The following is a 27,020-nucleotide window of genomic DNA, read 5'->3' as shown; positions in this document are numbered from 1 at the left end:
AAAAAAATGGCTCAAAAGGAGATGCAAATGAGAATAGCAAACTCAGTCACAACAGATGCTGCCCAAAAACATTGGAAGCAAAGATTATGTCGTGGAACTGTCAAACTAAAATGTTGAATCCAGATGGCTGTAAAGTGCCTAATCAAAAAATGAGGTTTCTTTTAACAAGTATACATTGAAAACTTGTCATTGGCAATGGTTTCATGGTCATCATTAGACTCAATTTCAGATTTTTATTGATTTCAAATTCCACCATCTGCAGTGCCAGGACTCAAACCTGGGGTCTCTGGATTATCAGTCTAACAATAATACCAGTCGGCCATCACTTCCCCAGCAGCTTTTGTATTAGTGTTCTGTATCTAGCACAATCTAACACAGACTTTTTTCATGAAAAACAGCAAGCCCTGCTGACATTTTGATGAAGGAAGCAATCTACAGCAATGGTTCAAGAAGGCAGATCACTGACACCATAAGACCATAAAACATAGGAGCAGTAATTAGGCCATTCGGCCCATCGAGTCTGCTCTGCCATTCAATGATGGCTGATAAGTTTCTCAACCCCATTATCCCGCTTTCTCCCCATAACCTTGGATCCCCTTGACAATCAAGAACCTATTTATCTCTATCTTAAATGTACTCAACAGCCTTCTGCAGCAATGAATTCACCTTCTCAAAGGCAACTAGGGATGAGCAATAAATGCCCATGTCCCGCGAGTGCACAAATTTAAAAATCCACATTCAGAACCCCCAAGTTGCCCAGAAGAATTCGCGTGCCTCTCAAAAGTTGCTCTTTTGAGAGTACAATGGAACAAAATGGTGAGGAGCTTTTCCTCCACTCACAAGATGGTTCTCCAGTCCTGGATTCTAATTGACTCACAGGGGTGGGGGTGTAAGAGGCAAGGGCGCAGGCGAGGAGAAGGTGTGCAGCAGCCACTTTTTTGTCAACACCAGAAAGGATAAATAGGAACTTTCTCACAGAGACGACACTCTGCTTCAGGGTTCAGGGCCCAAGGACCATCAGTGGAGACAGGGAGGCAAGACAGAAAGCAGATATGCTGCACCTGGACTCAGGTAGACAAGGAGATTGCAAAGGGGAAGGGAGAGTTGCAGCATGAGGCTGGGGCAGGGAAGTTAAGGAGAATGCAAGGGAGAGGAAAAGCAGACAGTAAGCCTGCAAAGTTTCCGGGGGTGGCAGTCCAAGGGTGGAGAGAAGATGGGGGGCTACAAAAAGATAGTACTTTTAATGCATAAACATTAGGGGAAAACTTGAAATCACTAAGGGGAGGAGTTTCTTGTAAATTGAAATGGAATCCCTAGTTCAAGTCTGCAAATGTTTGGGAGCTACTACATGATGGGAAATACAGTAGGTCCTATTATAAAGAGAACTATATGTCAATTGTATGTCAATCATCATATCGAACACTGACATCTGAAATTCAGCATAAAGAGTAGTCAGTATGTGATTAAAATAGTCCAGCTGTGTGCATATGTAATAGAAATGCATTGCTGAAAACCCACCAATCTGGAAGGTTCAAGTTGATTTTTTGCAATCATGCAATTATTTTGAACATAGTTAAAAATCACACAACACCAGGTTATAGTCCAATCACCTGATGAAGGAGCAAGGCTCCGAAAGCTAGTGTGCTTCCAATTAAACCTGTTGGACTATAACCCGGTGTTGTGTGATTTTTAACTTTGTACATCCCAGTCCAACACCGGCATCTCCAAATCATTTTGAACGTAAGTCTTTTGTTGTCACCTTATAGAAGATATACAATCTTTACAGGTGGAAATAGGCCCTTCGGCCCAACCAGTCCACACCAACCCCCCAAACAGTAACCCACCCAGACCCATTTCCCTCTGACGAATGCACCTAATGAAACCAATGATTCGTTTCAGTAATAAAAGGGATGGAATGGCCAGCAAATAAACATTCATGGATGGTAAGTTTTATACAAAGTGAACAAAAGTTCAAAGCAGGGCAAACATCTCTACATAAATTTCGATCAGCCAATAATAAATTCAACTGGCTAAATCAGTAGTAATTTCTTTACCTATAAAGTGGTTAGAATATGAAACTTGCACATGGAATGGTTCAGATAAACAGCATAAATACATCTAAAGAAAGCTAGATCATGACATAATGATTTAATTCTTTCTTCCTTATGCTGATACGGTTAGACAAAGCAGTGTGGGAGAACACTCATCTGGAACATAAATACTGGCACAAGCGAGGGATTTAAATGCAATTAGGATTGAAGTTCATAGACTGAAAAGTCAGAAGCCCAGGACCAGTCAGGCTGAAATGTCTGTCTACGTATTGTAAATTCTAGGTTACACCAAGTCAAGTTACAAATAAGTCAAGATTGGTGTAGTATTGTATCACAAATCATATCAAAATTTATTGCTTTGACAGGTAGCAAAATAGATAAATCTTACAATAGTACAGTTTAGAGCAGCAAACTGCTTGCATGCAGAGAGATCTAAAATAAAAGCACAAGATCTTCTTTAACAATGCTTATTCAAGAACAGAACTCCCATTATGTGTAATTCAGTGAACATGAGTTACACACCATCCTTCGAATCAATCATTTGTTTATTCAAAGCCATTCTGACTACAAGCTACAGAGTTATTCTTAATGGTCAGAAAAAAAACCTTTTGATTTCAAGGGAGAGTAGCTGCAACATTAGGACTGGCCAGTCTTTGGACGAATGGGAAGATTACAAGGCACGATGAAGGAAGGATGAGCATCCATTTCAGAGTATATAATCACGTAAATGATGTAATAAAAATTGTATTCAGTTAAAATATTTCCAACAGCCCATTTCAGTTGATAGGTCACCAACCAGAAACATTAACCTTTGTCCACAGTTGTCAGAACTACTCAGTATTTCCAGAAATTTCAGTTTATATTTCAGATTTCCAGCAACTTCAGTATTTTGCTTTCAATCTTATTGAAATAACAAATTTAATATGCAGATCTCACCTGGGTTATATTAAAAGCAATTCAGAAGGGATTTTGTAACAAAGAATTAGTTTGCACCTTAGCAACAGAAGCAAGCCATTTAGCCCTTCAATCTTGTTCCATGATTCAATGCGATTAAATCTGATTTCTGATCTAATTCGATACTCAGTACCTTCAAAATTCCTCAGTTTCAGATTAAGAATTAATAGTTAGTCTCACATCAATGAGGTTGTAGAAGAATTGCAAGCCTCTCCTACCAATTGTGAGGATGTGTCTCCCAACTTTATTCCTGCAAAATCTTGCTTTAACTTACAAACTATGCTATTGATCCTAGCTCTGCAAACAGTGAAAATAGTTAACCTTTATCCACATCACACTTTCAAAAAGATTGTTTAATGGATTGTGGATGCCACAGACTGGACCATATATTGTCTACCCTTACTGCACTTGAGAAGGTGGTGGTAAGCTGTCTGTTTCCAACCTGTTGATGCATTTCGATATAGACTGCTTCAGTATCTGAGATGTGGATGGTGCTAAACATTGTTCACCGATAATTGCACATCGCCACATCTGCTCTCATGATCGAGGTAAGGTCATTGATGAATCAGCTGAAGATGGTTGGGCTTAGGACACTACCCTCAGAAATTCCTGCAGAGGTGTCCTGGAGCTGAGGCCTTCATCTTCTGGGCCAGGCATAACTCCAAGTAGTGCAAATATTTCTCCTCATTAACTTAATTTTGCTCAGGCTCTTTGATCCCACACTTGGTCAAATGTGACACTGATGCTGTCACTCTCAACTCAGCTCCTTATATCAAGGTAGCATCACTTAGGCTATAAGCTGAGTGGTCCTAACTCAGCTGTCACTGAGTAGGCGCTGCTTGATAGCACTACTGATGATAGCATTCACTATTTTACTGATGATTGAGAGTAGACAGATAGAACAGTAATTGACCAAACATAATTTGTCCTTTTTTTTGGATAGGACATCACTAATTATTTTCCACATTATCAGATAGATTCCAGTGTTGAAGCTGGACCAGAACCCTTAGTTAAAGGTGCGACATATTCTGGAGGAAAAGTCTTCAAAACTATCGTGAGCATGTTGCCATAGCCCCTAGTCTTTGCAGTATCCAGTGCTTGCAACTATTTCTTGACATGAGTAAATCAAATTGGTTGAAGTTTAGAATCTGATAATGGAGACCTCTGAGAAAACTGAGATGGATCATCCACTTGGCACTTCTAGTTGAAGATTCTTGCAAATGCTTCAGCCTTATCTTTTGCACTGAAATGCTGAGCTCCTTCATTATTGAGAGTGAGGATTTTTATAGAGACTCCTTCTCCAGAGAGTTTTTTTCAAAATTGTCCACGACATGGCAGGACTACAGAGCTTAGATCTGATCTATTAGTTGAGGAACCGCTTGTCTTTGTTTATTACTTGCTCGTTATGCTGTTTAGCACATATGTCATCCTGTTTTGTAGCTTTTCTACTATGACAACTCACTTTTACGCATTTCTTGTGCTGCTTCTGGCATGCTCTCCTGCACAATTCTTCAAACCAAGGTTGATCGTCTGACTTGATGGCAATAGTAGAACAAGATATATGCTGGGCCATGAGGTAACAGACTGCATTGGAGTATAATTCCGTGCTGATAGTCCACAACATGCCATGGAAGCCCAGTCTTGAATTGCTAAATCTGTCTAAATTCTGTCTCATTTAGCATCATGATAGCACCATGGAACACAATGAAGAGTGTTCTCAATGTGAAGACAGGAATTTGGAGCCACAATGAGTGCGTGGTGGTCACTCTTAACCATATGGAACAGACAAGGTAAATGCCTGTAAGTCACATTCTAATAAAGTACTATATGCATAACATGAACTCATCGGAATATAAACCATATACTGCCATACACGGAAATGTTTATTACCCTTGCCTGCTCCCTTTTTCTCATACCTTAGTTCATTCCCCTCTTCTATGGTGATGCCCTGGTCAGCCACAGCAACCTGTTTCTGAAGAACACTCAATTCTGCTTCAAGCTGTGAAAAATAAAAAAATGTCAATTTCATTGAGGAGAAACTATGCATCTTCCCCAAACCAAAACACCATGATTTTCCTGTATGTTTGCCAAGCAGAAAAACAAAGAGTCAAGAATCCAACATTGTCTCACTTTCCATTCTATTCATAGCACTTAGTAAATGAAACAATACAGAATTCTGCAGTATTTCCACGTTGGGGGTTACAGGTAAACATTCCAAGTAAATACAGGCATTCAAAATAAAGACTGGCATGAAATTGTGTTAGAAATACAAAAATATGTCGCTTTCTTGATTTTAATGTGATAGAAAAATACAGGACTGCATAACGGACACATGTAAATACTAATTAGCACAGAACAAAGCATAATGCAACAGGTACAATATATCTTTCAGAAAAAGTCAACAACTACCAGTCATAATTCTTTAATCCCTTCACTGTTTAGGGTGTCAGAAATTCAGGAAATGCTCTTCCCAAAAAGAATGATCAGTATGTAAAGTGAAACTAGTGTACTAAAAAAGACTAAGCATGTTTTCCACATTCTGTAAATAGGTTTTTAAGCCAAGTTACAACTCTAAAGTAAATAATTCCCATTTTTTTTCTTTGGTATTTGAATTTGCTTTGAGCAAGGTATGGCTTTGAGTTCTAGCATCCAAAGTTACTGATTCATATTTATCTTAATTGTTGGAAAGTGCTTGTAGGATAGGATGAGAACTTGAAAAGTTTCAAAAATCAGAAAAACAAAATGGTAAACCTTTCCAAGCGGAGGTTGTTGAAGTGAGATAGTTTTGTGTCATGGAAGCTATGATTTCTTCTTCTTGAATAGATACAAGATTCTATGAATTCAGAGTGCAGATACTGCCATCTAGTTCTTACTTAGGAATGTTGTCAGTTGTAAAATTTTCAGTACTTCTCAAATAAAGCAGCTGTGTTTACTGAAAGTATAAATGTAGCCAAAATATACAAAATAAGCCAATTGATTTCCAACACAACTTTGTGCCACGCAGCTTTCTTTAAAAATTCAATATCAAATTAGCTGGGTCAGACCAAATCAGGGCCTACAGTACAAAATGCCTGCAAATAATTTCAGAGCTCCATATATTGAAATGCAGTTTTCTGATTATTTATGACTAATTTTCTAAAAATAATCAACTTTATTTCAATTCAGAAACATTGCATAAGGCAAATTGAGTTTGAAAACATTCTAAACGTGATATAACATTCAGAAACACTTATTCAATTTTTACATTACTATTGGCAAAAGTTTCAATCTTAATCTGCCAGCAAGACAACATTCCATTGCTTAATTAGATTAGATTAGTTTCCCTATAGTGTGGAAATAGACCCTTCAGTCCAACCAGTCCACAACAACCCTCCGAAGAGTAACCCACCCAGACCCATTTCCCTCTGACTAATGCACCTAACACTATGGGCGATTTAGCATGGCCAATTCACCTGACCTGCACATCTTTGGACTGTGGGAGGAAACTGCAGCACCCGGAGTCTGCAGTCCTCACTTTTTCCCAGACAAAATGTTACCACTGGCGCACGCACAGGGAGAACGTGCAAACTCCACATAGACAGTCACCCAAGGCTGGAATCAAACCAGAGACCCTACTGCTGTGAGGCAGCAGTACTAACCACTGAGCCACTGTGCCATGAGTCACATAAACTCCAATTATTGCTAGCATTAGGCATATTTGGTCACTTGCAGCAACATTCAACTAAATACACATACTTTAATCTTAGACTGTCAGCATGTCAGACACACACATAGTTCAATCGCACATTGTTATCCTGTTATGGCACCAAACAATGTCATCAGAATAGTCATGGTTTATGTTCTTCACTGATTTGAAAAAGCACATGTATCATTTTCACAACCTTTAAGATACAAAACATCTACAAATCAAGTCAGTTTCATCCCCACTTCTGTCTGGCAACAAATGTTCCAATCAGTGTTGTCACAGGCCTTTTTTCATTTCCATTGGGTCTGCCTATGCCTCATATAGCTGGGAGGCCAGAGCTGTGCTTTCCTAATGTGCCGAAGACTATATATAGCCTGTTCATGATAATACTGGCTCCTACCCTAACATATAATGGAAATGAAATGATACGGTAGCGCTAATTGCAAGGTAGCGTGAGCATTTCTCCAAGCTATTTAAATGGAGAAACTGCAGATTTCAATAAGTTCTCTGCATCAAAAAAAAATCAGTTACCTAAAAGAAAGTCTGTCTCTTACACGATCCATAGAGGAGTTTTTTTTATTCATTCCCAGGATGTGGGTGTCGCTGGCTAGGCCAACATTTATTACTCATCCCTAATTGCCTAGAGGCCAGTTAAGAGTCAAACACATTGTCGTAGGTCTGGAGTCACGATTAGGCTAGACCATTTAAGGATGATAGTTTCCTTTCCTCAAGGACATTAGTGAACCAAATGGGTATTTTTGATAATTGAAAACAGATTCATGGTCACCATGGGACTCTTCATTTCAGATTTTTATCTAATTCAAATTCCACCATCTGCCGTGGCAACATTTGAACATTACTTGGGTCGCTGGATTAACAGGCCAACAATAAAGCCACTCAGTCATTGGCTCCCCTGATAAGTGATAAAGTCCATCAAATGCATCAAACAAGATTAAGCCCTGGCCTAGATGACATTCTAGGGTAAGTTTTCTTGAGGAAAGGAAACTGTGATCCTAACCTGGTCTCGCCTACATGTGACTACAGACCTATGACAATGTGGTTGACTCTTAACTGGCCTCGAGGTAATTAGGGATGGGCAATATATGCTGGTCTAGTCCGCGACAATCTCATTCTGTGAATGAATCAAAAAAATCTCCTCTGTGGAAGGAGGAAGAGACAGACTTTCTTTTAGATAACTGATTTTTTTTTAATGCAGAGAACTTATTGAAATTTGCAAATTTTTCCTCATGCCAGATATTCTTGAAGATTTTTAGCAGACTCTACATTTTCACTTCAAATTACTCAACAAAGTCAGCATCTGGAAGCAGAAAGGATCTGAAAACCAATGTGACAAGTACCAAGCAACAATCTCTCAAATGCAAAAAAGATCCTAACAAAGATCTTATTAACCCATTTATTAGACAATTTGGTAGTTCACATAGTGCTGGAATTAATGTGGTTTTAGGGCTAACCTTGGGACAGCAATATGGTGCTTGCAGCAAGACAACTACATCAGGATCTGTATGTGCTGTTCATAGAAGCTGCAGCAAAAAAGACATAAGATCTTAGCACCAGAGTGTACTTCTGCTGTTTCTGAGCATTAAATTACATGAGAAAGGTCACTAAGGTACAGGAGAGGAACTCTCCATGAAACTTCCCAAATAGTCAAATTGTGGTAACATTTTGCCTGGGAAAAAGTGAGGACTGCAGACTCCGGGTGCTGCAGTTTCCTCCCACAGTCCAAAGATGTGCAGGTCAGGTGAATTGGCCATGCTAAATTGCCCATAGAGTTAGGTGCATTAGTCAGAGGGAAATGGGTCTGGGTGGGTTACTCTTCGGAGGGTTGTTATGGACTGGTTGGACTGAAGGGTCTATTTCCACTGCAGATGCTGGAGATCAGAATAGACAGTGAAGTGCTGGAAAAGCACAGCATGTCAGGCAGCATCCAAGGAGCAGGAGAATTGACGTTTCTGGCATAAGCCTTTCATCAGGGATGAGGGGCTTATGCCCGAAGCATCGATTCTCCTGCTCCTCGGATGCTGCCTGACCTGCTGTGCTTTTCCAGCACCACACTCTCAAACAATTTTACCCTACTGGCACATGCTATGAAGCATCAGACATTATCATTGTTAGCAATAATTTCAAGGTTGTAAACTAATTCTCATACATTTGCAGTGTACTCTCTCAGGACGTTGCAAAGATGATACCAGTGAGCTCTTCCATAAAGCAAATTCGGCCTACAGCCAATCCCATGATCTTGCCTGGAAGCAGCAAAGGAACACAGAAAATAGAAGCGAGTGTATGCAATTCAGCCATTCCACCATTCATTATGATCATGGCTGTTCATCCAATGCAACAGCTTGTTCTCTCTTTCCCTTTATTCCCAAGTGCTCTGTCCAATTCCTCCTTAAAATCAAACAATGTTTTGGCCTCAAATGCTTTCTGTGATAGTGAATTCCACAGGCTCACCACTTTCTGGGTGAAGAAATGTCTCCTCATCTCAATCCTAAACAGTTGATCCCCATATTCTTAGATAACCCCACCATCAGGAGCAACATTCCTGCATCTGTCCTGTCCAGCCTTCATCGAATTCCTACAGTATGGAAACAGACATTTAGCCCAAAACGTTCACACCAACCCTCCAAAGAGTAATCCACCCAGACCAATTCCATTACCATATTAGTCTACATTTCCCCGACTAATGCACTAACCTACACATTTCTGAACACTATGGGCAATTTAGCATGGCCAATTCACCTAGCTTGCATATCTTTGGACTGTGGGAGGAAACCGGAGGAAATTCAAGCAGGCACGGAGACAACGTACAAACTCCACTCAGACAGTCGCCCGAATCTGGAATCAAACCCAGGTCCCTTGTTAGGTTCTTTTCCCGAGGCTTCACACACGAGATGCAATTTGCACACACCAACTTCCGCAAACAGTTAAAGTTTATTAAAGCTTGTATAAGCTAGGTGACCCCTCTTGACCCTCATCACAGGCATGTGAAGTTGAGTCAAAGAGGCCTTGATCAATCAACATCCCCTTCATACAGGCAAATTGGTAATGCTCACAGATACTCTGACCAATCCCAACACCTCCCCCCCACCCCCACAACCACGTTACCTCACATACAATGGCAGGATGAGGTCATCATCAGAGCTAATGCCCTAATCCTGGGGAATTTATGCAGAAGATTTCTTGACTCAGTGATTCACCAAGACAATGTAGGTGAGATATGTCCTACTACAGGAGATGGCTATGAAAGCACGTCGGAATGTAAGGGACTGAATCATTGTTGGTAACAGTAGGGGAGTAGCAGCAAATGACTGTCTAAACTGAGCGAGACTCATTCGCATTCCTGCATGAATATCGTCTCCACCTACTTCCAGAACATTCAGTCAGTACAGTTTAACCTTTTAATATTACATTAATGTCCAAAGAAATAGTCCAATTTAATCTTTTAACAATACAGCCTCATGCTGTGAGGCAGCAGTGCTAACCACTGAACCACCGTGTCTTGTTAGAATTATATACGCTTCTATGAGAATCCTCCCTCACTCTTCTGAACTTCAGTGAATATAACTGATTCAACCTCTCCTCATATGTCAGTCACACCTTCCCAAGAATCAGTCTAGTAAACCTTGACTGCACTCCCACTACATCAAGAAAATATTTGTCAGATGAGGAGACCAAAACTACACACAATATTCTAGGTGTGGTCCCACCTAGGCCCTGTTTAATTGCAGCAAGACATCCCTGCTCCAATACTTCAATACCATTCGTCTTTTCTTACATTCAGTGACTGCTGTATGAGGACACAGGTGCTGTTGCATATTTCCCTCTCTCAAATTATAGCTAGTCAGATAATAATCTGTCTTCCTGTTTTTTTCAACCAAAGTGGATAACCTCGCACTTTTCCACAATATACCCACTGCCATGTGTTTGCCTACTCGCGTAACTTGTCCAAATCACAATGAAGCATTTTATTAGATTAGATTCCCTACAATGTGGAAACAGACCCTCCGAAGAGTAACCCACCCAAACCCATTTCCCTCTGACTAATACACCTAACACTATGGACAATTTCACCTGACCTGCACATCTTTGGACTGTGGGAGGAAACCGGAGGAAACCCACTCAGACACGGGAAGAATATGCAAACTCCACACAGACAGTTGTCTGAGGCTGGAATCGAACCTAGGGACCCTGGTGCTGTGAGGCAGCAGTGCTAACCACTGAGCCGCTGTGCTTCCCACAAAGGGGGCAGCAGCTCGGCATCCTCATTACAGCTTACATCTCCACCCAGTTTCATGTCATCTGCATATCTGGAGATATCTAAATTATTATACATTGTGAATTGCTGCCATCCTAACACTATCGCTCTAATCACTTCCTTTGGGAAAAGATTTGTTTATCCCTCTCTGTTTCCTATCTGCCAGCCAGTTTTCTAACCATCTCAATATACCACCCAATCCCATGTGCTTTAGTTGTACACACTAATTTCTTCTGTGGGTCTTTGTTGAAAGTCTTATAAAAGTCCAAGTAAGCAACATCCACTAACTCCCTTTCATCCACTAGTTACATCCTTGAAGAACTCTACTGGATTTGTCAAGCATGATTTCTCTTTTTGTAAATCCATGCTCACACCGTCTAATCCTGTCACTGTTTTCCAAGTGTTCTGCAAGAAAATCTTTTAAATCTTTTGTAATGGGCTCAGCATTGCATTCAGCTGAAAATTAAAATCAAACTCAAAAAGGTAATGACTTTACTATTCCTGCTTTACGGCAGTGAATCCTAGATTTGTTATCAGCACTATATCAAAGCTTTGGAAAGACATCCAAACTCCATTGTGAAAGCACAATCAAAGAAAAAAACTCATAAACAATGAGATGTTTCATCAGCTGAGCTCAATAGCACCAAGACCAAACTTCATAAAATTGTATTTGATCAGCAGGCCATGTCTCGCACATGGATGACTACAGAATTCCCAAGCAAATCTATATATACTTGCCATCAAATTATATAAAAGGTGGTAGGTACAAAAGATAGGAAGACACCCCAGAAAAAAAGAGCACTACAATCTCTGCATTGCAGACCATCCATCTTGGGAAAGCACTTCAGCTGGTGAATTTATGTGGAAGGAAAGCAGCGAAATATGGCTCAAAATGTTTCAAGGATCATCTACCCCAAACTCTCAACATTTAACATGCCCTGGAGAACATCAGAGGTGGTGGAGTTTTCAAAGTTCCCTAAAGCACCAACAACAACATGAATTGCCAGTTCTGTGAATGCTCAAGCCAACCTCACATCAAATTTTTCAATCATGAGAAAGGACCCATAGAAAAAGACAAAGTTATTTACAATTTGGACATATTCAAATAGCAAGGTATCTTCCACCAAATAAGCTACAAATTGATTCTATTCTAATTTTCTTTAGGATTTTTAATGCAGAGGGAGAAAGGAAAATAAATCACACTCCCTGGGAGGAAATGTAAGGATTAAAACCTTGCTTCTAGATACCTCTTCAGCTATATTATAATACTAACCTTAGAACTACAGCAAAAGACAGACACACAATGTAGGAGGTTGGTTAGCTCAGTTGGCTGAACAGCTGGTTTGTGAACCTAGATGATGCCGATAGTATGGGTTCAATTCCATGAAGGTTGCACCTTCTCAAGTTGCCCTTTGCCTGGGGTGTGGTAGTTCTCAGATTATGCCACCACCAGTTGTCTCTATCTCGAATGGGAGCATTACTATGGCAACTTTACCCTTTTATCTCTGTAAAAAAGTTATATAGTTTTGTGACAAATCCATCTACCCTGATTCTTAAAACCAAAATAGTAATAACGCTTATAAAATGTTACATTTGACACAAATAGCCAAATTAAATATGCATCAATCTCCACATGACATATGGAAGTATATAATTTATCTTATACCTCCAGCAATAGTTTCGTTAATACTTTAGCCCAAAACATTTCCCTTCTGTTTAAAAAACACTGCATATGTGAAATATGCAGACTTAAACGATGGACCATTTTAAACTGATTTAACCCTTGATGCACCAAGGTTTGACACTTTCTTACCAAAATCTGAACAAGGGAATTCAACAAATATATCTCACTGACAATTACAATTTGCTCCAGTTATAATCAAGCAAAATCTACACACAAATCTTTTATCCATGGCATGCAATTGCTGCCGAAACCTTGCAACTGAAGCCATGATTTGGAGACTAATTTTACAATGCCAACATTTCACTTTGAAGATACATCTGCAAACATTTGTTATTACAATATTTCATATAAAATAGTTTTAAAAGGGTATCTAATTATAAGAAGCATTAGTTAAGAGTGCAGTATTTGAGGGAGTAGAAAGTGAGAATTTAGGACTGTAAGGACCGGAGTAAAGGGAAGGAGATAGTGGGAAGGGAAAGAGGATGAAAAAGGAAAGGACTTAAAAAAACTTCAGTAATTTCAGTAATGAAAAATCCAATAAACCATAGTGACCTCTGCACTATGTAAAAAGCACATCAATCTTTCTTTAACTCAATGAAATAAAAGACCACATACTATTTCTCGAAGATGAATTTCTGTCCTTGTATACTACAACATCACTCATACAAATATTTTGGATCGTTTGTACAACGATTGCTACTGCTTGAGTTTGTTAAGGGATGGTTAATCCACCAATTTAGCTTTGTTTTCAAGATACACAAAGCCACGTGAAGTCTTTGATATGTTATAACAAATGTTAAATTCTATTTCTGTGCATCATTAGCAGTCCACAAATTTAATGAAAAGTGCTTTGCATAACGTGGCAATATACTGCACAGACTTGGCTCAAATAAGTCAAATATTAGTTAATTTTATATTAGCTAATCTTAGATAGAGCAGCTATTGAGACGCTAATGTGCACATTAGCATCCATGCATAAAAATTCAAATTGTTTAAAATGTTCAGCCAAGGATTCTGTTCCTAATTGTTCTCCAGTAACATCTCCTGCAAACACGTCTGGTCATTGGTTTAAGATAATTTAAGATTCACTTTGACTCTCTCTATAACGGAATAGATTGGAATCACAAATGAAAACTGGGGACTGAGCAAGATATAAAAGAAGTGACATTGCTCATAGATCTCTATAGAAACAATGAGTAGCTTTAGATGTGGAGGAGAAGGAGGAAAGAAAATAAATTGGATAATTAGTGAACCAATATTTTTATGTAGTGGTAATGTTTAAATAAGAAAACCAATTCACTTCATCTTAAAGTTTACACCTTGCAATACCATGAATATAATGGCAAATATTGTATTTATACAGTAGATTCCAATTAGCCTGACAGGTCGCTGTCAGTGTTGTTCTACACTAGTCTGCTCCCCATCATATCATTTAACCCTATCTGTATATTCTTCTCATCATTTTATGTTCATGCATTTATCTAGATTCCCCTTAAATGCATCAAGTTATTTGCTTCAACTATACTGTGCAGTGGAGATTTCCACATTTTAATCACTCTGGATAGAGAACACTCATCTGAATTACTAATTGGATTTATTAGAGACTATGTTATCTTATGGCCCTCAAGTTCTAATCACTCAAACAATCATCTCTGTGCTGTATCAAACCAGTGAAGAATCATGAAGGTTCCATGAGGTCATCCTTAGCCTTAACTCACTCTCGATATTGATTAAATTACTATATCCATTTTTTTTCATAAGGACTCACTCATGTGTATGTTTATGGAAATTAATGTAGGCACAAATTCAAATTAGTATACTACAACAGCTGTCAAACATTAATGTGTACTTTGAAAAACAAATCCAAAGCCTGCATTAGGTTACTAGTTTCCTTGGTCTTTGATTTTTATTTTAATAAAACTGCAAAGATTTGAGGGAATGGCTCTGTGCAGCTTGCCATCAGTTGAGGAGATTCTTTCAGATTGTTCATGTTACATTTGGCAGCCATGGTCAGAGAGACTGTTCTAAGAAAGGCTCAGGCATAAGATAAAACAAAATGCCAGCCCAGTTCCCAGTGGTGCACATGATTCAGTATCAAATATTGCGGAAGACAGTTACTTCAAAGCCAGAGGATGTCTTTCATCAAGATAAGTTGACAAGCTTTAATTCACAAGAGTTGAGGGAGCCAATTTGAATGTTCTTACACAGGGATAAGATTCAATTTGCATTTTTCACTTTTAAATCAATCAATAGCACATAGAAAATATGCCTCAGACAGGATTCTCTTACTTTTAGGATAGAAACACTAAGGACTTTAAAAAAAGTGACAACCATACTCAAACTAAAAAAAAAATCTGGCATGTATCTATTGTAATCAGAGCAATACATTATACTTCAAATAGAAAAGGGTGCAGTAGTTCATTACCAAATATATTAAATTAGCTAATGAGATGCCATAATTTGCTTCAGTAACAGTACATATTGCTGTTCAAGGAAAGAAAAACAACCAGAATCACTACACTGAATGCTGGGCAAAGATATTGGCTGTAAACATGTGTGGACATCATTGGAGTACAGATTTGGGTCTGGCCAAGATATTTCCCCTAATTGTTAACTCTGAGATCTAACTAAAGGAAGTAGGCTTGAGCAACATACCAAAGAAGGATTACTGCTCACGGATATGCTCCCCAGGAAAAATTAATAGTTTCAAGAGAAGATGCCAAACAAGAAACACAATCCTTTTCTCACTATCCATCCAACCTCTTTTAATCCATGTGATAGTATCCACTTTACTTTCATTTGCCATTGTTTATTACCTTACAAATTATCTTTTGGAAATGCATATAAACCATGTGCTTTACACTTCCGTTAACTATCTTTCAATAATTCTAATTCCAAAAGATCAGTCAGGTAGTGTCTACCTTTCAGAAACATATACAGGGCATCACTTCTCCAATGTTTAGCAGTATTATCGGGCAGGAATTTTAACAGTTTATGTAATTCCAAATCACTCCTTTGTGCATTGGTGCAATGCTTGCTTCAAGGCATTTTCACATCAGGATTACAACTGCTCATATTGTTCAAACTCTAAAAGTTACTGATGCAGTTTTATTGTTTACAATGGACACAATTTGTTTTAAAAAGGAGCGTTTAAGTAATTAGAATGATAACATTTTGATCAAGTACAATTCAACAACAAAATGGCTATAAGAAGTCAACTTAATTCAATTTGTCTGTCAAATAAACTGATTTGGTAATATTAAATCTCAATAGCCTTTATCATATGGGGGCCCTCTCGTGGCACAGTCGTACTGTGCAACCAATGAACCGGAAGGCCCAGGTTTAAGTCCCATGTGGTCCAGAGGTGTGTAATAACATCTCTGAATAGGTTGATTAGAAGAGTAGCATTTATCATATTGAAGGTGGAGGATGAGTGAGCATTTATTTGAGCAAATAATGTGATCATTTATTTCCATATATATTCCAAACCATTTTTATTTTAATTTTCTGTCAAAAGCAAATTCACCAAAACCAGACAAAGCAAACTGAAAGGTTTATGGAATGTATCTGTAGATGACTCAATTAGCACTAGTTTCCAATGTGTTGGTCTTGCAGTTCACAATACCCCAAATCTAAACTCATTAGGATGCACTGGCTGTTGGCTTACTGTATTTTCTCCAGTTGAACATCATGGAGAGTGTAGTGAGTTTTCTCAGCCCCCATTCCAAACTTTGTTCTTCAGCTAACCCCATCCCTCATCTTGACAACAGCATAAAATTAAGCAGGTCTGTTCACAACCTCTGGTATCATATTTGACCACCCCACCTTCCTGCCACCTGCTGCTCATCCCCCTCCCTGTCAAAAAATGAAGTTCCAAATACATACAGTACATACTCAAGTAATAGTCAAATTCTTCTTGACTACCTTTTAAGATTAAATTTATGGGGCCAACTATTACATGGATACTACTTTCTAGGGATTGAATTTTATGCCCACCAAAATTCATACTGCATCTTTAGCAGAAGCCCAATTGATCCCTAAACGAATAGAGAGAAATAAACCATGAATTATTGCAATTCTGAAAACCCGGAGTGGAACACAACAGCCAGTGGACTGGAAGACCGGGAGCGGAGAAGAACAATCGGCAGAGTGGAAAGCTGGAACGGGACGTGATAGCCAGCGCACTAACTCATAAATGGTGATCTGTTATCTGTGAAGAACTATGGTCGACTTTTACACGAAATATGTGGAAAATTCCAGATTAGTTGGCCAAAATAGGGAGTATACATGAGATTGACGATTACTCGAGAACGTAGGTATTTGCCACAACACTCTCACCCAGCTCACATGTGAACTATGGTACCTCATTAGCTCATTTAACATATATTAGCTCATCTCCTGCTAAAATCCTTAGTTTTGTGTTCATGACCTGCAGATCTGATGATCTCAATGAAACGGTAACAAAGAGGATTGAAAACCTGATTGAGTTTTTTTGAAGAAATAACAAAGAGGTTTGATGACGGCAGAGCAGTAGATGTGATCTATATGGACTTCAGTAAGGCGTTCGACAAGGTTCCCCATGGAAGACTGATTAGCAAGGTTAGATCTCATGGAATACAGGGAGAACTAGCCATTTGGATACAGAACTGGCTCAAAGGTAGAAGACAGAGGGTGGTGGTGGAGGGTTGTTTTTCAGACTGGAGGCCTGTGGCCAGTGGAGTGCCACAAGGATCGGTGCTGAGCCCTGTACTTTTTGTCATTTACATAAATGATTTGGATGTGAGCATAAGTGGTACAGTTAGTAAATTTGCAGATGAAACCAAAATTAGAGGTGTAGTGGACAGCGAAGAGGGTTACCTCAGATTACAACAGGATCTTGACCAGATGGGCCAATGGGCTGAGAAGTGGCAGGTGGAGTTTAATTCAGATAAATGCAAGGCGCTGCATTTTGGGAAAGCAAATCTTAGCAGGACTTATACACTCAATGGTAAGATCCTAGGGTGTGTTGCTGAACAAAGAGACCTTGGAGTGCAGGTTCATAGCTCCTTGAAAATGGACTCGCAGGTAGATAGGATAGTGAAGGCAGCATTTGGTATGCTTTCCTTTATTGGTCAGAGTATTGAATACAGGAGTTGGGAGGTCATGTTGCGGCTATAGAGGACATTGGTTAGGCCACTGATAGAATATTGTGTGCAATTCGGAAAGATGTTGTGAAATTTGAAAGGGTTCAGAAAAGATTTACAAGAATTGTTGCCAGAGTTGGAGGATTTGAGCTATAAGCAGAGGCTGAACAGGCTGGGGCTGTTTTCCCTAGAACGTTGGAGGCTGAGGGGTGATCTTATAGAGGTTTACAAAATTATGAGGGACATGGATAGAGTAAATAGGCAAAGTCTTTTCCCTGGGGTCGGGGAGTCCAGAACTAGAGGGCATAGGTTGAGGGTAAGAGGGGAAAGATATAAAAGAGACCTCAGGGGCAACTTTTTCATGCAGAGGGTGGTACGTGTATGGAATGTGCTGCTAGAGGATGTGGTGGAGGCTGGTACAATTTCAACATTTAAGAGACATTTGGATGGCCATATGAATAGGAAAGGTTTGGAGGGATATGGGCCATGTGCTAGCAGATAGGTCTAGATTGCGCTGTGATATCTGATCAGCATGGACGGGTTGGACCGAAGGGTCTGTTTCCATGCTGTACATCACTACGACTCCTGACTGATCTTACACATTTTGCCCTCCACAAACTTGAGGTCATCCAAAATACTCCTACCTGTCTTAACACATCAAATCCTGTATACTCTGCACCCCCTATACTCACTGACCTACAGTGGTTCCCAGTCAAGACATTTACTGATTTAAAAAATTCTCATCTTCATTTTAAAGTCACTACATGCCTTACTCCTCTTCTACAGCTCTAATCCATCAAAATAACTGCATTCCTCTACTTACTGCCTACTTATCTAGCATTGGTGGTAATATCTTTAGGCGCCGAAGATCTATGTTCTGGAATACCCTCCCTAAACTTAAACATCTCGCCAACTCATTTTTTCTCCTTTAAGATATTTTTAAAGCTCTACTTCATTCATCAATCTTTTGGTAATTTGAATATATTATTTGGTTTTGTTTAACACTGCTTCAACGAAGCACACTTGGAATTTTGTGTTAAGGATCAGATCCATTGTGCTCTGCCCAGATGCCATTTATGCTAAATCCCTGCCAATTAATCAGACCAGCAGCATTGTGTCAAAATGTGTCTCTTAATTATAAATTTATCAGATGGTTTAGCTCAGTTGCTTGCGCACTCACCTCAGATCCAGGGAGTGAGTTTAATTTAAACTCCAGAGAATTAAGAACTGACTATAAACTTTAGACTGAATCTCTAATGCAGTCCTGAGATAGTGCTGCTCAGTTGGATGGGACATCATTGGAGTCAGATATTAAATCAAAACTCTATCTGATATCATAAAAGATGGCATGACACTTATTCAGGGAGGAGCAGGGGAATTTTACCTGATGTGCTGCTCAACACTCATCCCTCAACCAACAACATTAAAGCAAATTATCTAGTCACCTCATTATTGCTTGACACACCATGCTCTAAGCAAATTGGATACAGGTACACTTCAATACAAACAATAGATATACTTTTAAAATATTTAATTAGTTGTAAAGCAATTTAGAACATACTTAGATAATGAACAATGCTGCTTAAACACAACTTTATTATTCAGTTTCTTTGCGATGCAATACTTCTCCAATATCTGATGATCTGACATTTTGCCAAATCCCGTCTACATAGATAAGATATTATAGCTTTGTACAATCTTTGATGCACACACACAATGATTGATGGAGGAAAAATATTCCATCAACACAGAGTTCTGTAAATAGAATGAAGAACGAATTTTAAAAACAAAGCAAGCTATTTTTCCTCTCAAAGCATTTGGGTTGTCACTGGAGCTGGATTCATATGGATGTGTTTCGAAGAAATTACCATATTCCCCTTGGTTTCTTGCCCACAATCTCTCATCCCTTACATGATCTACTGATTTACCTGATAAAACAGCCTGCGCTATTTTTGGTCCAAACGTGTCCAAGCAAAAAATCCAATACATCAATCTCTTTGTTCTCAACTTCAAGAAATTACCTGGCTCTTAAAGTAGATTAGATAATTTTGTTGAGGAACAAAATGAAAGAAAAATACTAAACAACCAACAGTTGCACTTTAGCAAGAGACAATAAATCATGCACAATGACCTCTGCATCCAAGAACAACTCTCCATCTCTGATCAACTATATTATGTTCATCCTTTCTACTTAATATACTCAGAGTTCTTAATCTGAAAGGAGAAATTCAATTTTAGCCTTAACCACCGCCCCCTGTATCCTGTTTGCTTGTTCTATCTTCCAATAACAGATTTCTGGATTATATAGAGAGACCTAAGATGCTACAGGGAAGGTTAATATTGCATTCAAACCAGTGCTGCAATTCTAGCTTTGTGAAAACCTCTCCAGTGCTCCACTGACAAGAGAAGGTGAATAGGTTGCAGCTGAATGGCCCTCTAGGCCACAAACATGGCATCTAGCCAGAAATTCGTACTCAGAGCTACGATCTCCACTTCCACACAGCAATCTTCAAAGCTACTGCAAATGTCATTCAAATTTTTAAAAAATGTAATGTCACATAAACAAACGTGGAAAATTTCTGCAGCCCAAGGTAAAAACAGCTACTTCAACAAAATATTAAGCTCAGGTGAGACAGATTTTTCACAGTCAGTTACAGCCTGGCACAAAGGACTGGTGATTATGAGTTTGAAAGTAGTCTTCCATGTGAAATATTTGTGCAGTGTTTTGTCAATCCCTTAGATTTCCAAGGTACTGTGTACAGCAAGAGTGCCAGTGAAATCAGGGGCAGCTTGTAGCTCTCCAAACTATAGAGTTTATTAAGGCACACCAACTACTTTTGGTAATGAATCAATTGCATTAGACAAGATAGCAAAAAGATTTTTTGATGATCCTCGTATTTTAATGACCTCCAAATCACAGAGGATTGCTACAGCATTTTGCTAGAGAGCCTCAAACAAGGGATTATAATGTGTATTTGACAGAAGCAACTGAAATAAAGTACCTGCAGGACATATTTCTGTTGGAACTAATTAAATATCCTACAAATGCATTTAAGAATATTACATCAAATCTTTTGTAAATGTCAAAGGACACTAAACATAGAAACAAAATAAGCTCCCAGTCACTCAACCACAAGAGGACAAAAGTTGTCCTTACATTATTCTTTTTCATATGTTTTAGCAACAAATAAAAACGAACTAGCACCAACTTCCCCTATTACATAATTACATCTTACTGGCACATGCCTAAGTTCAGAGAGTATTCCACCCCTCAGCTCTGCTTTCTCAGTTCTATCACAAGCCAATCCATGTAGCTATAGTCCCTGCTATTCACTCTGCTCCTGGCCCCAAAGGCTTCATATAAAGCTTTATGAGATAGCAAAGAAAATCAAGAACTGTTCAAAGGCAGTTATACATCCTATATTTTCTGATAACTATCCTCAATGTCATCCGGTGGCTAATTGCTCAGATTTATTAGTGAAGGAGGTATACAGTCATATGTATTTTAATTCAATATGCTCGTTAGATGAACAAGAATGGGAAGAGGCTTGTGTAGGAAAATGAATAACAGTATAGATGAGTTTAGGTCAAATAGACAATTGAGCTCTGGATTTTTACTAACATTTTCTAAAATTATTCAAAGTAGATTACAATCCCTTGTAATCTTTCAATCCCTTTCACAGTTCATTCACTTCTCAGGGCTTCCCACTGTTTGTGCTTTTGACCAAAAATGAAATATATTCTTTGGTGACCTGTTACAAAGTATTGATCTTCAGTCTACATAGAACTATTACAAAGCAGAATATTGAGTACCACTGTGGAAGCCAATACTATTTCTCAAGTAGACCAACAATAGTGTGGGTGGGTAGTGTCTGGCAGAATAATGATACATGCAGTCTAGGTGTGGGAGTCTTGAGCTACAGAATGGCCCTCATTCACTTGGAGTTTAATTTTCTTTTGATGTTCAATATCTTCATTTCACCAATTTTGACCCTCCCTCACACAGTTTAAATGTTATTTTCCCTTTACTTTGGTGTTTTGTGCAAATTATCCTGGTAAGTATAAGACAAAATGCTTCAACAAAATGTGATTCTTTTTTCAGCAATACTTGAGTTCTGTACCACCATTCTCCATTCAGTTCCTATGAATTTTGTTTATCACTGAATTTGGTAGGTTGGTACAAGAACCATGTTACCCACTTACAACTGTAAATTCTGAAATCACCTTCTCAAAATTCTTTCTATTAAAACAATGTTGCATAATGAACTATGGAAGAGGGAATTACCCTAGAAAAGGATATGTTGACCTTTTCTGAACTGTTTCAATCTTTTAAATCTTAATACTTTGGCTCCTTGTAATAGCATATGGTTTCTAATATCCCAGAAACAAATAAATCTTAGTATTAGTTTAGCCAAAATATCCTGGTGTAATGCTTGACAGTCACTCAGAACTACAGCATAGAAACAAGTCACTTGGCCCAACAGCTGGTTCTTATGCTCCACATATCCCTCCTTACACAACTTAAACTCATGCTTTCAGTGAAATGTTCTGTTCCTGTCTTGTATATATCCAGCATAGAAGGTTCCCAAACTATGTGAGGAAACAGCATTTATTAATGGCAACGGAAAGGGCTTACGGGTGTGCATAGGTGGTGGTGGAGAGGGGGCTGATTACTGAGAAATGGGGGATGGAGTCTGGGAGGAAGAGTTTCACTGTATCTTGTCACTCGACAATATGGAGGCTCGGTTGTATCTGCACGTATATACAATGATATTTTATGAAATACTTTAAAAAGTGCAGATTTTCACATCTACATGGTGTAGTGTGATCCAAGCTTGGACAATTATATACTGAATACCACCATGCTAGATCAGTGTTCTGATTTTGCTGGCATCTGGAGTTAACTCAATCTCAATTGTTAAAATGAGGTCATAATGGAAAGCAGTTTCGGAAGCATTAATCTAACTTCTTGAAAGTATCATTAGTACATGTAACCTTCTGATAGCAACTTCCATACTCTACCCACTGCTTGGCAAATAAGTTATCGACTACTTTTTGAAGAATATTGTAAAACATGGCACGTTAATGAATAATCACTGTGTAAATGCCAGTATAGTATATGGCAGTTGAGCCCTCTGTTATATTATCTACTTCCAACATCCATAGTAAGTGTGGGTTTCAGTGCCCATTAAATTCAGCATCCCCGTTGCAAACATTGCACTTCTGCATTAAGAATAAATTTAAAGAATCAGAAGGAGATCTGACTGGCAACTTTATATTGAATTAGTTAACAATTTAATTCTACAGGATTATTTACACTCAATATCACTTTTTTTTCCAGGATTCAATTATTTGTCCTGTACAAAAGCTTCCAAATTGGAACCTCTCCACCAAGGAATTCCGAATCTAAAAGCACCAGTAATCTGGAATATTGTCACAGGCCCCACAGTAGCTGTTGAATTAAAGGATCAATGCTGTCGAACAGTGCCAGGAAATGGAAAGCCCCAGAGTGCTAATCTATCTTTGGAAATACAACTAGCAGCAAGAGCCGAGTGTGCAGGGATATTTGTGCACAGGCTGAGGCAGGCGAATATAATTCAGTTCAATAACTAGAACAGGTATTCAGGGTGCCAGGAAAAAAAAACAAGAGACCACGCAAGTGAGCTGGGAAGGTGACTGGCAGCTCCAAACTTTGCTGTGTTCCTGCTTCTAACTGCCTGTTATACAGGTTTCCTGCGTACACTGACATCTGGACCAAACATAGGCAAAAGGTGCTGATTATTGGGTATTTCCAAGTGTGGTTGGGTGGAGATGTGAAGAACTGACACAGAAATTACAGGTGATGTAAAACATTGAGATAATTGCAATTGCCTTTAAATGCACAATGAATGCAGTGAGATTTACAAACTTTAAAAGAACATTCATAAATGAATGCTACAAAAACAAAAATTGCTGGAAAATCTCAGCAAGTCTGGCATCATCTGTGAAGAGAAGGCAGAATTAACATTTCAGTTCCAGTATCCTTTAGAACTGGTCAGAAGTCAGATGACACCAGGCTATAGTCTAACAGGTTTATTCTAAACCACGAACTTTTTGAGCATTGCCCCTTCAAAAGACTTCACCTGACGGAGGGTCAATGCTCCAAAAGCTTATGATTTCAAATAAACCTGTTGGACTGTAACCTGGTGTTGTCTGACTTCTGACCTTGTCCAACCCATTCCAACACTGGCACCTCCACTTCAGAACAGCTAGGAAAAGGTTGCTATTCATGCAGAAGATGGAATGGTGGGGAAAGGGCTGGAGTAAATGATATATGGAAATGGATTCCAAAGAGAGAGAGAAAAACACTTGGACAGAGGGGTAAAGGTCAGCCTGTAGAATGAAAGGCTGCTAATGGGGACTATTCAGATCTGACAATCAGTTGTGTGAGATAGCAGCCCATGTGATGACAAGGTCTGGTGGTTAGGAGGGGTAAGGACATAGGAGAAGGTGCTGATTTCCAATATCTGCAGTTCTTTTGGTTTTTCATAAATGAAGGTTTTGCATAACAATTGACAATGCACCATTTTATTCTGGACTCTTAACTATCAGCCCATAATTTCTAATGAATGGATTTGAAAATGTGCACCTTTTTGTCCTAATACTATTTTTAGCTTGCTTTATGTCTCAGATACAAAGGTATATGCAGTACACACAACTCTGGTTAGGACCTCTAATGTTATTCCATAATCCCGAAATGCTTTAATCCCATATATTCCATACTGGAAAGACTTCAATACATAAACACACAAGTTTAACAAGCCTGAGAGTCTGTCAGAGAGACAGTATATTTGAAATGCTAAATCACATTTTAGAAGTATCAAACTGGGTTTGCAGAATAAAGCAAATCCTATTCAAGGTCTGCTACATTTTATCCCTGGTCCAATCTGCAGAACATGGTAGGCTTATTGGTACAAAGGCTAACCTATTAAAGACCAATAATACCAGATGACTAGTGTAGATTAATGCATTATAAACAAGAACATTGCAGTTCCCAAAGATCCCAAGTAATTTCCTTAAATTATCTCCTGCAGGTGTAAATGCCTTTAGCACAGTCTCCCTTATCCTGTGAATGAAGTAATTGCTGTTTATCCAAGAAAAATGCTGTTGTATAATTGCCCACATTAAATAATAAGCCAATTTCAAATGAATTGTGCTCCTGAATGAAGGAGGAGGTTTTTGAATTAATGAAGCCAGAACTAGGGACCGATGACTAACATGTTACGTTTCCACACCTTGGACTTAAAAATGGATATTATAACTAGGAAAGAGGAGGAAGATAATAGGGATGAGAGGCCACAAAGATCTGGCTGATCTTTAGGCCAACTAAAACGAAAGGAGACTGTGTTGGGTCGGAATGGGACGATTGGGCGCCAGCTGATTTGGCGACGGACGTTTTGGCGCGAGGAAAAAATGTTGATTGGTTCATCATCATTCAAAAGTAGAACTTTAAAAAGTTTTAAAACTGTAACTTTATTGAAAAATAAAAACATTAAATCTGTTAATCATTAAAAACTGTAACGTAGCTTTAGTTAGCAGTCCATACAGACAGATTTACAAATGAAGAAATGTTCTTAGCGCCAAAACGTCAGTCACCAAACAGGTTTGGCGCCCAAACGGCTGTGCCAAAACGCTGGCACGCAAACAGCTGCGCCAAAACGTACCAAAGCCATGTTGAATACATTATTTTTTAAAAACTTGTTTATACATTCCTTTCTAAGGTGCATACACATAGTGGAAATACTTACTTGTACTTAAAGACAATTTAGTAGAGCAGAGGAATAAAGTGTAGATCATAAAAGGTATTGTCATGATCATGGGCCAGAACCCTGAAGTACTAAGGACACTTCTATAATTATTATTCCAAAACATGCTTTGTAGAAGAGGTCTTGTAGGGTCAACAATGGATATGGATGTAAATGAAGTGGCTGCCTGGAAAGAAGGATGCACTGAAAGTTACACTTAAAGATGAAAAGGATCTTCAAAGAACAAACCTGCAAAGGGAGAAGAGGTAAATCAAAACAGACTGAATGGTGATCTTTTATGACTACAAAGATAACAAGATGCAAGCCTACCCCTAAGATTATAAGTCAATCGTAGGCACATTTTGTGTTTTTCACCTTGAATAACACACAAGGGATTAAAAAGCCAGTTACAAATCTACAGGTGTGCGCTAGCAAGGCTGAACATCCTTCTGCATACCAGCCTGGATGCAAGATTAGCAGGTAAAAAATGAGGTCTGCAGATGCTGGAGATCACAGTTGAAAATGTGTTGCTGGTTAAAGCACAGCAGGTTAGGCAGCATCCAAGGAATAGGAAATTTGATGTTGGGCCTTTTGAAGCCCTTTGGGCTTATGCCCGAAACGTCGAATTTCCTATTCCTTGGATGCTGCCTAACCTGCTGTGCTTTAACCAGCAACACATTTTCAACTGCAAGATTAGCATGCCAGAGAGGTCACAGTTGAAAAACTATGCCCTATTCAGCCCTGTGTTGCAGGATATTCTCACTAATGTGAGAAGTCAGCTACTTAGCAAACCAGACAATAAAGAAACAATCTGACAAACGGACACTTAGTCTGAATGATGGAATTCAATCAGAGTCAAAAATAATCATAATAACAGAATCTCAGGCAAGCTGCAAGTCATGAAACTGACAGTTCAACTCCTAATGTCAACGCTACTGATAAGTTGCACCACAAGTCAGTTGTCCTCTCTTCACAAACAAATCAGAAACTGACCTGTGTGCCAATTTTCATCTTTCTCATCTCATATTTCTAGTGTGCATGTGTGTTGCTATATTAATTCTTCTCATACTTATTAATTACTCAACTCATTCCTTGTTTACTAAAGCAAGCTTAATATTTGCTAATCAATCAATCAATTTTTGTTAACTAAAGAAAGCCTGGTTAAATTGGCTTCTTTAAAAGCATAAGACAATTTGTTTTGGAGAAGGATATCCACAAGGGAAGGGTGAGGGGGTGGGGTGTGGGGAGGTGAATAAAGAAGGGGAGCCAGTTCATCTCTCCTCACCAGAGGTTTTAATGTTTGGGGTATCCCATCTGGAACAAAAACAAAGTGGAGAACATCACTGAGGGTCTGGACATAACAATATCCAGAAGTAAACTAAATTAGGAGTTCAAATAACAGCATTCACCATACAAAAACTTCGACTGCAATAATGCAGAGTAGCAGTTATAGAAATAGAAACAAG

At 38.8% G+C, this 27,020-nt stretch overlaps 1 protein-coding gene across 4 annotated transcripts in view; it reads right to left on the bottom strand.

The window, feature by feature from the left end:
* mad1l1 (mitotic arrest deficient 1 like 1) overlaps positions 1–27,020 on the bottom strand; it is an 897,160-nt gene that overhangs the window by 561,561 nt on the left and 308,579 nt on the right. For all 4 annotated transcript variants that reach the window (XM_060840293.1, XM_060840292.1, XM_060840294.1 and 1 more), the window contains exon 14: positions 4,922–5,004. In XM_060840293.1, coding sequence (XP_060696276.1) covers positions 4,922–5,004 — 83 coding nt within the window. The remainder of the gene's footprint in view (positions 1–4,921; positions 5,005–27,020) is intronic.

This window comes from Hemiscyllium ocellatum, chromosome 20, assembly GCF_020745735.1.
Source record: "Hemiscyllium ocellatum isolate sHemOce1 chromosome 20, sHemOce1.pat.X.cur, whole genome shotgun sequence".
Lineage (NCBI taxonomy): Eukaryota > Metazoa > Chordata > Chondrichthyes > Orectolobiformes > Hemiscylliidae > Hemiscyllium > Hemiscyllium ocellatum.
This window is presented reverse-complemented; position numbering and strand designations above follow the sequence as displayed.